This window comes from Manis pentadactyla, chromosome 3 (assembly GCF_030020395.1).
Source record: "Manis pentadactyla isolate mManPen7 chromosome 3, mManPen7.hap1, whole genome shotgun sequence".
In the NCBI taxonomy this organism is placed as follows: domain Eukaryota; kingdom Metazoa; phylum Chordata; class Mammalia; order Pholidota; family Manidae; genus Manis; species Manis pentadactyla.
The window spans coordinates 53,822,347-53,834,679 of record NC_080021.1 but is presented as its reverse complement, the minus strand read 5'-3'; the positions used below and the strand labels follow the sequence as shown (position 1 = coordinate 53,834,679).

General features: G+C 31.9%; 1 protein-coding gene across 2 annotated transcripts in view; it reads left to right on the top strand.

Annotated features, from left to right (window-relative positions):
* LRRCC1 (leucine rich repeat and coiled-coil centrosomal protein 1) overlaps nucleotides 1-11,027 on the top strand; it is a 49,112-nt gene extending 38,085 nt beyond the window's left edge. Inside the window, exons 12-19 of one of the 2 annotated variants that reach the window (XM_036919015.2) lie at nucleotides 1,437-1,638; nucleotides 2,053-2,238; nucleotides 2,890-3,064; nucleotides 3,944-4,107; nucleotides 6,772-6,980; nucleotides 7,075-7,212; nucleotides 8,717-8,852; nucleotides 10,686-11,027. In XM_036919015.2, coding sequence (XP_036774910.2) covers nucleotides 1,437-1,638; nucleotides 2,053-2,238; nucleotides 2,890-3,064; nucleotides 3,944-4,107; nucleotides 6,772-6,980; nucleotides 7,075-7,212; nucleotides 8,717-8,852; nucleotides 10,686-10,808 — 1,333 coding nt within the window. In that variant the 3' untranslated portion in view covers nucleotides 10,809-11,027. Of the gene's footprint in view, nucleotides 1-1,436; nucleotides 1,639-2,052; nucleotides 2,239-2,889; nucleotides 3,065-3,943; nucleotides 4,108-6,771; nucleotides 6,981-7,074; nucleotides 7,213-8,716; nucleotides 8,853-10,685 lie in introns of those variants that run through there. The other variant, XM_036919016.2, reaches the window with a different exon arrangement.
* The last annotated feature ends 1,306 nt before the right edge of the window (nucleotides 11,028-12,333 follow it).

The following is a 12,333-nucleotide window of genomic DNA, read 5'->3' as shown; positions in this document are numbered from 1 at the left end:
TAGCATCTTACTACACTGATGGACAGTGACTGCAATGGGGTATGGGTGGGGACTTGATAATATGGGTAAATGTAGTAAACACATTGTTTTTTCTTATGAAATCTTCATAAGTGTGTATCAATAATACCTTTATAAAAAATGTAAAATAGAGTACCATAGAGGATACAAGTTAACAGAAAAGATGCATAGGACCAGGTTCCAAATAAAAGAGCTTCTGTGCTCTCAGATTTAAGGCCTGGCTAGTGGCACATGGAAGCATTCTAGGTCTCCATGCATAAAAGCTCTCTCAGTAGAGATACAAAAGGAAGATAATCCTCTTCTCTTGGGTTTTTAGGAGGACTTCATTGCATAATCATGTTTGACTAAATCATAGGCCATTCGTTGACTCAACCTCTAGCCCCCTTTATTGCGTGGGGTCCAAAATCTCTTACTAACAAAACAAGATACCCATTTTACCTTTAAGGTTCTGAAGTGTTTACAGGAACTGGATGAAGACCAAATATATCTCATCATATTGCAGCAGTCCATACCTAACTATGCTTTTTTAGCACAATATATAAACAGGTGGACATGGCTATGTTCCAATAAAAGTTTACTTCCCATACAAAGGGCAATAGGCCATATTTAGAGCATGGACTGTAGTTTGCTAACCCATGCTCTGAAGACTCCATAGAAATTTTAACATTTTGAGCTAGTTAAGTGCTTACTCCCCTACTACTTGAATTGTATAATTGCCATGATTTAATTGTGTTTGTTTGCAAACCAGTTTTGTTATGTAAATTAAATGTTAATGTATAAATTAAACTTTGATGCTCTGGGGAAAATTGTCATCATATGTGTGAGCAAGACAACTGTAGAAAATTGGGGAGAAATAACAAAAATCTAAAATCTAAAAGTACATATATCTTTTGACATCTTGTTATCAAAACTGGAAATAAAAGATCTTGTGTTATGAGTTTGACTTATTCAAGAAAATTAGTTGGAATATTCTAAAGAATAAACTCACATTTAAATGGAAAACTGTGTGTCAAAAGATTGGTGAATAATTTCACACTTTAACTGATATTTCTCTTAACCAAGTACTGGAACCAGTCAGACTAATTTATTGTACACCAAAGACTCAGCCAAAGTAGAAGATACAGTGAAGTAGAACTTGCCTTCTACAAACCCACCTAAATAATTTTAGAAGCCATAGAATGATTTTGAACTATCTCAGTGAAATTAAGATATAGCATATTCCTCTTATCCCTATCACCACTGAATACACTATCAAATCACACTCAAATTCTTTCTCTATCTACCATCCTATTCCCAGTTTCTGTGTTTGAAAGTGGGGAGCTTATCTTAAATTAACAGTAGAGGACTATTTAACGATCTTTGAAGTTTTTCTTTCCGGGTGAACAGCCTCCTGTGATATCTCTGTTTTTCCATTCCAGGAAAGAAATTGAAAGAAAGGGTTTTTTTAGTGATGCTGAGTTCCAGGAAGCCTTAGCTAAAGAAATAGCTAAACAAGAGCGAAAGCATGAGCAAGATATAAAAGAATATCAAGAAAAAATTGATGCATTAAACCAACAGCTTATGGATTTAGAAAATGAGTTCCGTTTTGCTTTAACCATTGAAGCCAGAAGATTTAAAGATGTAAGAATTTGCATCTAGCTTTTTGTTGAAAACAGAATCAGCAAGATGTGCTTTGATATGAGGGCTATATTTTAGAATCCTAGCTCTATTTACATATTGGCTCAGTGATCTTAAGCAAATTACTTAGATTCTTAGAGCCTTAGTGTCTTCACATAAATAATAACTACTATACAGGGCTGTTGCAAAAATTAAATGGGATTATAAATGATCTGGTAAGGAGAGCACTGGAATAAGAATTGGGAAAACAGAACTGTCTACTATTACCATAGAGCAAGGATTGGCAAACTAAAGCCCCCAGGCCATATTTGGCCTACTGCTGTTCTTGTAAATAAAGTTTTATCAGAACAAAGCCACAGAAACATATTTTCTAAATATTTGGAGAACTGCTATTTATAAGGCAATTTTGAAATACAGGTTAAAGATGGTTTTGAAAATGTTGCAACTGAGTTAGCAAAGAGCAAGCATGCTCTTACTTCAGCTCAACGAAAAGAAAATGAGTCTTCTTCTTTAATTAAAGATCTGACCTGTATGGTGAAGGAACAAAAAACAAAACTTGCACAAGTTTCCAAATTGAAACAGAAAACAGCAGCAAATTTACAGGTAAGGCATTGTAACATTATACTTCTTTCTAATTTTTTACATCATTTTCTCAAATATATATGAATTTAGGAAGTACACAATTACAAACTTTTCAGTATTTAAGTAAAGTAAGTGAACTGATTTTAAAGACATACTAAGTAAATAGGTGCCAGTTGTACGGTGACACAGCAAAAACTGGTGATGATAATCATGTGGTTGAAGTCTAGGAGATGCCACGTAAATTGCTGATAATTTGTGATAATGATGGTTGGTTTTAGGTATACACAGCTATAATAATTTTTAAATTAATGTCTTTATTGCCATTGTCTCAGTTTTAAACATTAGTGGTATTTTGCTCAAGAGAACTTACTTTCTAAAAGTAACTTATTGATATAAATGCTTGCTGGGAAATTTTGGGTATTCATGTGTACTTGTTCTTTTAAGATAGAATAAAATTCAGTGTTTAAAGGTGTAGACTCTTAAAATTTGACTTTATTTCATGACCTACATTTATCTTTAGTTAATAAAATTAAACTTATTCTGATGTAAATTTAAGAAGTTATTTTTATTTGCTTAAAGAGCATTTTTCCTCATAAAATGCAAATAGAGAATAAATAACTGCTTAAATATAATAAATCACTTTTTTTTTCAATGTTTTTTGGGGACATACAGCATCAAATCAATACCCTTGAAATTTTGATCGAAGATGACAAGCAGAAGAGTATTCAAATAGAACTGCTCAAGCACGAAAAAGTCCAGCTTATTTCTGAGCTAGCAGCCAAGGAATCACTAATTTATGATTTAAGAACAGAAAGAAAAGTATTGGGACTTGAGCTGGCACAACAGGGTAAAATTCTCACATTTTCAAAGGGAAATAGCCCATCATTCTAAACCAACTGTGGGTTTTGGAAAGAAAAGGAAGGTCTTAAGTCTACTTAAACACACCAAGAAAGAAGGTGGTAACACTGTGTATGGAAGGATTAAGTGTGCATTTGCCACCCAAACAGGATGGAATGCCCCTTAGGAAATGGGAAATCGTTTATTGCACCAACTTTGAAGCTATAGCTCTGGTTTTTTTGTTGTTAATTATCTTCCCAATGTAATTTGTTTTTTTCTTACGAACAGGTGTGCCTTTACAGTGCTACAGCTGAATAAGTCATTGAAAATAATTCTCTTGTACAATGACTTAAAATTATATGTACAGTGTGCAGCATTCAATTTTTTTGTAAAAATGTTAGTACCATTTATCATGTTATGCTTAGACAAACATGAACTTGTTATGAGTGAAAAACACTTTAGGTTTAGGTAAATTTACCCTCAGTTTCCTTCCCTCCAACCACAATAAAGCAAAATGTACACTGTATTATGGCATTCATAAATACTTTATAAACTACCAGTAGGTAGATGTTGGTCTTCATGGACCATCACTCAATTGTCTATTCCATGTAAGAATATTTAACATGATTTTGTTTGAATGCCGTAACTTGACCAATTAAAAATGTATTTCTCAGTTTGTTTCTAATCTGTGATTTCAGGTTTTCAAATAGCACAGGTGTTTAGAGAGCCTTTTTCTTCCTCCTTTCTTTCATATTGTGCTTTTATATTTTTTGTTGGTCTTTTCAGCCTTTTTTTAATTATTATTTATACATTGTTAAAATGGATGTTCATATAATGCAAATCCTCCAAGGTCTTTTAACATTTGTTACTGAGGATCTTTGTTTCTTAGGATCTTCAATAGCCCAAAACCATGGGCAACTAGAGGCTCAAATTGAAAGTTTACGCAAAGAGAATGAGTCTCTGAGAAAGGCAAGTGAACGTGATAATGATACATTAAGAATTAAGTGCAAAATTATAGAAGACCAAACAGAAACAATTGGAAAATTAAAAGAGGTAACTTTGGCATTTTATTTTGGGAAAAGGGTATATGGGAGATTTGAAAGTATATGTATACATACATTTTCAGAGTATCCAATAAGTATCGGTCTCAATGAATCCCAACTGTTGACTTTAAAAGTGCTATATGACTGTTGTTTATTAAATTGAAATTACTCTTACTTCAAAATTTTAAGGAGAATGTTATAGCCCTTTGAAGTAACTGGAAATAGTGTCAATAAAGGGTTAGGAATCAAAAGGTAACTAGTGTTTTATGTATTAAAAATATCCTTTTAAAGCATTGTTTAGTATTTTCCAGTATTGCTAAATCACTTCTCAAAATATCACAAAACCTACTATCCTACATTTAAAAGTATATGAATAGATTGTAAAAGATTCATGCTTGTTCCCAAGGGAAACCTACTTCTTCAATATGGCCCATCTTGAGAAAGAGTACTAACAGGATCATGTTTCAAGGTATCTTACCTGAAAATTCTCCACAGAAATTTTCTGAAAGCTATCTTGACCACTGAATCAAACTTGAACTCCAAATTTTCTTAGAAAGTGTAAAAATAACTGACAAAAGGGTTTTAAGAAACTTCTAAGTGGGATTATAACCCATAGAGTTAGGAATTCATTCTTTAGAGTAATTATAACTAATTAAGATTTGATTTTTTTTTCTTAGTCATATTTTATATTTTAGAAACTCCTTGAGAACTTAGGTTCATCAAGTACATAAAATAAAGAAACATTTATCACCATGTTGCCATATCCGTTGCTAGGTTTAGGCTATGACTACTTGAACTATGTTACCCCAAAACAATTATATTGGTGTTCACTTGATTGAAATTGTGGTTTTTGTATACCCAGACTTTAAGCTCTATCTGTCATATGTGATAAGCCACCCTGAAAGTTACTGAAATTCTTTAGCAGTAAGCCTTTTTTCTTGTAATTAAAAAAATCTAGCCAAGCATATATTCCTTTGAGTTAAGTAAGCTAAATGTGAAACAGAAAGTTGTGACTGTAAATTTCACAAGGCAAAGCAGATAATACTCTCAGTATAATACATTGTTTTTGACATAAGTACTTCCACAATAAGATGCTGCTTCTTGTCAATCTTTGAAAAGGAAAGGACTAGTAATGAGTGACACAGTAGGACCAAAAAACAGATGAGTTTTAGTTTTAGATTTTTAGTTAAAGTTTTCCGATTTTTGGATTTTCAGTACATTTACTTTAAAGAATGTTGTATATATCACCTTCAAAGATGTGAGCCTTAACAGTACTTCCCAACTAATCACAAAACAAAGAAAGATAGGCATAATTTCAGCAGTAAATTTATCATAGCTAATAACCTAAAAGGGATAATGCCCTAAATCTGTCAGATTTGGAATTTGATGTTTTCAATTAAGTGAATTCTCTAGTTGACTTCTGACTATGGAAATCAGAAAATTTTTTAAATTCTGTTTCTTCCCCTGTATTATTTTGGTACTTTACAGTATACATGGATCACAAGTCTCTCTGATGCTGGAATGCTTGTGTTTTGTTTTTTTTTAATAATAGGATTATTTCATAAAAATCTTTTTTAGCTTTTATGGATTCCTGGTAATGTGTCAAGACTACCCACTCTTAAGTGCTCCAGAGAGCTGTGGGGAAAAAGTAAACAACTCATGACTTTTATGTAAATGTTGGTCAGAACTAGACTATGTGGCATCTTTGCTTAGAATTTTTACTTGTAGAACATATTGGGGAATTGAACCACATTCTTTATAATACTTAAGTTTAATACTTAAGAATCCATACTTAAGTTCTTGTCTATTATTTGTTTGCCTCCATCTTCTTCCCAAAAGGCAAAAAAGGCAATGCGGAACAGGAGAAAAAGTAAAAATAAGAACTACCAGTTTCATCTTTTCCCACTTGCAGAGACTGATGTTAATAGTTGGTAGATAGCAGGGCTTTTGCAAATGTCCAGGCATGCCCCCATAAGCAAACAAGTCTTCCCTGGGATAAATAACCCATATGAGACCTACTCCTACAGACGCTGTTGGGCATTTAACAGTGCCTTAAGGTGGTTTTCATCTTTCACTTTCCTCTGATTTGTATTATGCAAATACAGGATAAAGTCATGACTCATAGTGCAGAGATGGAATAAAAGAAAGTTTTTGGTATTTAAAGCCTGTTTTTATGTGATATTTTAATAGTGATGAAATCATGCTTTATTTTATAGCAAAGTTTTTGCTGCTCCTAATAGAGAACACTTCTTTTTAGCACGGTGGAAATAGCAGTTTAATTTTGTGCCATACATACACTGTGAACATCACTCTTTGCTGTATCTCTGTTAGCCACCTCATTTTCTTTCTGTTTCTTTCATGAAAACAGATCTTTTCAAGTGCAAGATTATGTTATTTTAAATTTTCATTGTGCTGATTTATTTTCCTTCTACTCACTCTAATTGTTAATTACCAACTTAGTGAAATAAAAAGTGTTAAAATGGATAAAAATTTTAACTTTCTTAATAGCACTTAAAGTAGTAGTAATGTTTCTTATTTTGGCAAAAGATGTTCTGTAAATCTCAAAAACAATGAGCATTCAATTTATCTTTTAATGTATAGTTTTTATAATCTTAAGATATATCAAATTAGAAATTAGTGTTAATAAAAATAAAGTGCTTATTTTTTCTTAAAGTCTGTACGGGAAAGAGAGGAACAAATCAAAATACTACAAGAAAAGATCACTGAAATACAAAAATGTACTCAAGAACAACTTGATGAAAAATCCTTACAACTGGGTGACATAATTGAAAAACTAGAAAGACACAGTGAAAGAAGAGAAAAACTAAAACAGCAATTGAAAGTAAAGGAATTAGAACTTGAAGAAATTAGAAAAGCTTACAGGTATTATATAGTATTTCCCACTGAGCAATTTAATGTGGCTTTAACAATTTCAGAAAACCAATTTAATATTTCAAATTATTTCTTCTCATACTAGTACACTTAATCAGAAGTGGCATGATAAAGGAGAACTTCTATGTCATCTTGAAATGCAAGTAAAAGAAGTGAAAGAAAAATTTGAAAACAAGGAAAGGAAACTTAAGGCCGAAAGAGACAAAAGTATTGAATTACAAAAGTAAGCATTAAGTCCTAAAGTATGTGTGATATCTTTAAACTTAAATAAACACTGAATTGGGGGTGGGTAAGATATGTAGAAAGAAGGGCTAAAAACATAGTTTGCTATCTACTTTATTTCTGTTCGGTGTATAAAATGAAGATGATAATAGTTCCTCCCTTAAAATGTTTGGTTATTGGTTCCATTATCAAGATACAGAGTGGTACAGATAACATGGCTTATAGAGAGCCCAAAAATCTCATATAAGCATTGGTTGCCATTATATCAAATCGAACAGAAACTGGAATTTGATTTCTTACATTTTAACTCATTGAAAATGAAAAAGTGTTATTACACTCTACAAAAAGTTTTTATTGATAATACGATTACTTGTTTGTCTGCTAATAGACCCTGTTCCACTTTGCTTTCAACCAAGCACTAATAGAGAGACCTAGGCTTGGAACCTGCTGCAGTTTTCTCTCCAGCCAGTCACAACTTTACAATTTGGAATCCTTTAGATCCTTACAGGAAACCATCATTTCCTATAATTGCAATTCCTAAACTTAAGTATAAATCATAAACCCTGACAATTTTCATAATGTCTTGTATTGCATTGTTCAGTATGTTATTAACAGCAAAACAATAAAGACCTGATTTTATGCAATTAGTGCCTTTATGACTAAGATTGCCATACATGATTTTTACTTAGAATTTAAATGAAAGAAGTAAATCATTGTTTAATAAAAATATTGCATTTGTAAAGCTTTTTATGATATGACATTTATTGGTTTTTCTTATACTTAACTTTGGACCCAGAAGTAATTCTGTGAGGTTGGCAGAACAGGCAGAATTATCCTATTTTATAGTTGGAAAACTAATGCAGAGTTTGTGACTTGCCCTTAGTCAATGGCTACTCAGTGTTGAAACTGGATATAAAAGAAAGGCTTTTGATTTGTGCTCCTAATGTTCAATCCACTATTATTTTGGGCTATGCCAAAACCAGAAAATGTGTTCATTATAGAATTAATTTTTGGCCTCTAAGAAACTTTTAGCACTTAAAATTTTGTGAATACTAACAATTTAATGCATTTTTTAACATAAGAGATTTATCTGTTAAACGTTAACGTAAGGAAATAAGACATATATGTTCATATGTTCATAAATTTAAACCTGACTATATAGTATACACTTCTCAAATTGTTACCATACTGCAAACACATGGAGGAAGAAAGATTGATAGTCATCATCTGTGAAGATACTTATATAAGCCATATCCTTAGAGTCCAAATAAATGAGAACAGGAATATTCTTTCAGAGGGTCAAAGTGTCAGAAACTTCATTGATGTTACCCTACCCTGTTCTGTTACTCATTGTGTTGAATGATGAACTACTTATAACTTCAGTTACCCAAGATATGCCCTTGCTTACATGAATGTAAGAGCTTCCATTTAAGAAGAAAAAAAGAATCCTCATTTTTATGGACACAGATAGATACTTACAGTTTTTATTTTGTTTTGTTTTTAAGGGATGCAATGGAAAAGCTTCATAGTATGGACGATGCCTTTAAAAAACAAGTTGATGCAATTATTGAGGCTCATCAAGTTGAAATAATACATCTGGCAAATGAAAAGCAGAAATGTATTGATTCTGCAAATTTAAAGGTGCTTAAGTAAAATTCACTTTGTTAATCAGTATTGTTATAGCTAAATAAATAGGATCTTTGAGAATTATAAGAAAAAAGGCAGCATGAGTTAAATGACCAAATAGATATGAAGACTGTTTCCAGAACTGTCATGAAGCCAGGCCAAAATATTCATAGTACTTGGGTTAATTGTAGAATATATTCCAATGAAACCAAAATTACAAGTTTGATCCTGAGGTACACTTGCTGTATAATCTCTGGATAAAAATTGCCATATCCTTAATAAATCTCAATTGGAAGCCACTTTGGTTACATGTAGGCACGGTGAGAATGTGAATGCCTTAAGTGCAATCCAGCAGTACCTTGGAAAAAGTTCTCAAAGAATATTGTATTACTAATTAGGGTTCATGACTATTAAGTGTATCATTTTAATATCAAGAAATGAGTTAAGGGTGTTGTTAAATCAAACATGAGAATCACCTGTGGAGCTTTTTAGTAAAACACATTCATGAGCTTCCCTCTCACTTTTGTTAAGTCTGGGTCCAGACCCAAGTATTTTTAAAGTTCAACAGGTGATTTCAATGTGACCCCACTTTAGAGATCTGCTATGAAGGGACAGTTGTGCATTTACAGTCTTCCCTGATTTTTAAGTGTACTAAGAAGCTGAGATATCTGTAAGACTAGATATTGAGAATTCAGTGACTAGAAAAGAGTTTAATAACAGAAAGGGAAAGTAATATTCCATATAATTATAGTCAATGTTTAGTTAAGTTACCCTCAGGAGTCTACATGAAGAGAAAGAGGAGAAAATGTCTTCAGTAATAATCTCAGTGCATTAGGAAGTACAATTTGTTTAAAATTTAGTTCTTTATTTCCCTTCAAGTCAATAGATGTTTCATAAGTTTTATTTAAAATCTGCTAAGTGTTTAACAAGGGTACATCAGGTAACATACTCAATAAAGTGTAAGATTAGTCCCTTACCTGAAAGGAAAATACTGAATTCAGTTTTGGACCTTCTGCTAATGTGATCTAACATCAAAGGGGTGTATCTGTCAGAGAGTTAGAGAAATGACACCAGAGCTCAAATGTGATTATGAAAAAAAGAACTGTGAGGCATCATTGAGAGGTGATAATTTAAATTAGAAATACTAATTTTCTGAGCAAAAAGGACAAGGAAATCTATATTAGAATTAGGACGAGAAAAATAAACAGAAAGGGATGGTTGTGTTGATGGTACTGTCAGGAGGGTTGTACCATAGGAGAGAGTTTCAAGCAGAAGTTAGTGGTATCAATACAGAGAAAACTAGGAGAATGTAAGTTAGGAATAAATGATACGATTCTCTCAAAATGATGGTAATTTATAACCATCCATAACAGTTTTAGAATAGGGACTAGATTAAAGAGTTGCTTTGAGAAGGGAGGTAATTTTAATTTTATAAATCTGTAAGAAACTGGTGTTTAAATTGAACTCATGACTCAGCATTCATAACCAGCACAGGGCAGTGGAAAAATGAAGTCAGAAGACCGTTTCTGGCCAGATGTGCTGCTGAGAAGCTGCACAACTTCAAACAAATTTTTTAAACTCTAAAATACAATTAAAATAAATTACCATGGATTCATCACAAGAATTTACAAAAAATAAATAGGTAATATACATGTAAGTACTTTGTATACAGTATAAACATAGATTTCCTTGTTAGAATTTGGATAAGTCACATTTTACAAACCTGTTTGCTTTCAATGAATACAAGTTACAAAATTCATAAGAATGAACTTTTGACATTTCTTTCAGAATGCATTTTTAAAATACATTTTCTTTAGAAATGTAAGTGTAAAATTTATGTTGTTTTAGGTATATCAAGTTGAAGAAGAAATGCGTGGTCTTCTGGAAGAAACATGTAAGAACAAAAAAGCAATGGAAGAAAAAATTAAGCAACTTGCTTTTGCTTTAAGTGAAATTCAGCAAGAAATGTGATGGTTCTGAGAATGAATTAAATTGAAATAGACCAGACATACTGTAAAAATGATTAAATACTTTAATAGTAGGAACTGCTACATTTTTGAAATATCTCTTTCCACACATTTCATTCTGATTTTATATTTAAAAAGGCTTTTGATCAAGTATTTATTGTATATGCAGGTTTTTATAATAAATTGTTGAAATAGTGTTTATTAGAAATCCCTATCAAAATAACTAGACTTAAGACACTTTCTTATTTCTGTGCTTATACATTGTTTGGTAATTACACATTTGCCTACAGATATGTAAATGAAAATTAAGATTAGTATTGGACTCTATGAGGGAAAATACTTTAATCATTGTTATTACCTTATTGTGTTGGTGAAGAACTAATTATATTTATTGGTTGTCCTTTAGTTGATGTAGATCCATTCTTTTAAAATTTTCTTAATTATAGCCAAAAGTATTGAAATCTGATGAGATGTGGCATTCTTGAGAAAGCATATTTAGCTATGTCCACATCACTCAATGACTCCTTTTTATGCACATGACTTTTTCATTAAAAATTACATTTAAGGTTTTGTAAATATTATCTGTTCCTGAAGAGGAACACTGCTGTTCCACCCTCATTTTCTCTTTTAATCCCTATATGTGAAGAGAATTGCTATTTTGCAACTGGAAAGTTCTTTGATTTCATATGAGGTCATTTATTAGTATTTCACTTCTGTTACCTTGAATGTTTCTATGTATACATAACAAAAACCTAAATTCTCATTACTATTTCTAAAAGAGAATATAATACCACATTTTAAACTAATAGCCAGTGAACTAAGTTTTAAAAAGTAAATGCAATCAGAAAATATTAAATGCTTTTAAAAGAAAGGGCAGCAATTCATTATAGGTAAGCTTCATACTGAAATATGTGGGACCGCATCAAGCATATCACCACCCTGTGTACTGGGAGTTAGGGGGAGTGGAAAGCATTAGAAATATTTGGAAAAATAATAGCTGGAAAGTTCCTAAGTTCACAAAAAAGATTAACCTACAGATCCAAGAACCTCAATTAACTATTAAACCCAAGATAAACACAGAACCACCCTGTTTATAGTCACTATTAGGAAAACCTTGAAAGCAGCACATAAATATAATTATCAAAAGGAGAACAATATAGTTAACTGCTGACTTCATCAGAAAAAATGGAGGCCAGAAGGGAGTGAATAACATAGTTAAGGTATGGGAAGAAAAGGAACTGTCAACCAAGAATCCTGCATCCAGCAAACTATCAAAGTAAATGCAAAATGAAGGGATTCCCAGACAAATGACAGAAAAATTATTGCTAGTCAGCCTATATCTTAATTATAAGTCCTAAAGGCAGAAAGGAAGTAAATACCAGACAGCAGCTCAAATCCACTGGAGGAAGTGAAGAATATTGGAAACAGTAAACATGGGTAAATGTTTATATGAGACTGTATAAATATATTTTTTCTTTCATTAATGAGAAAAATATATAAAGCAATTATAACACCATATTGTTGGATTT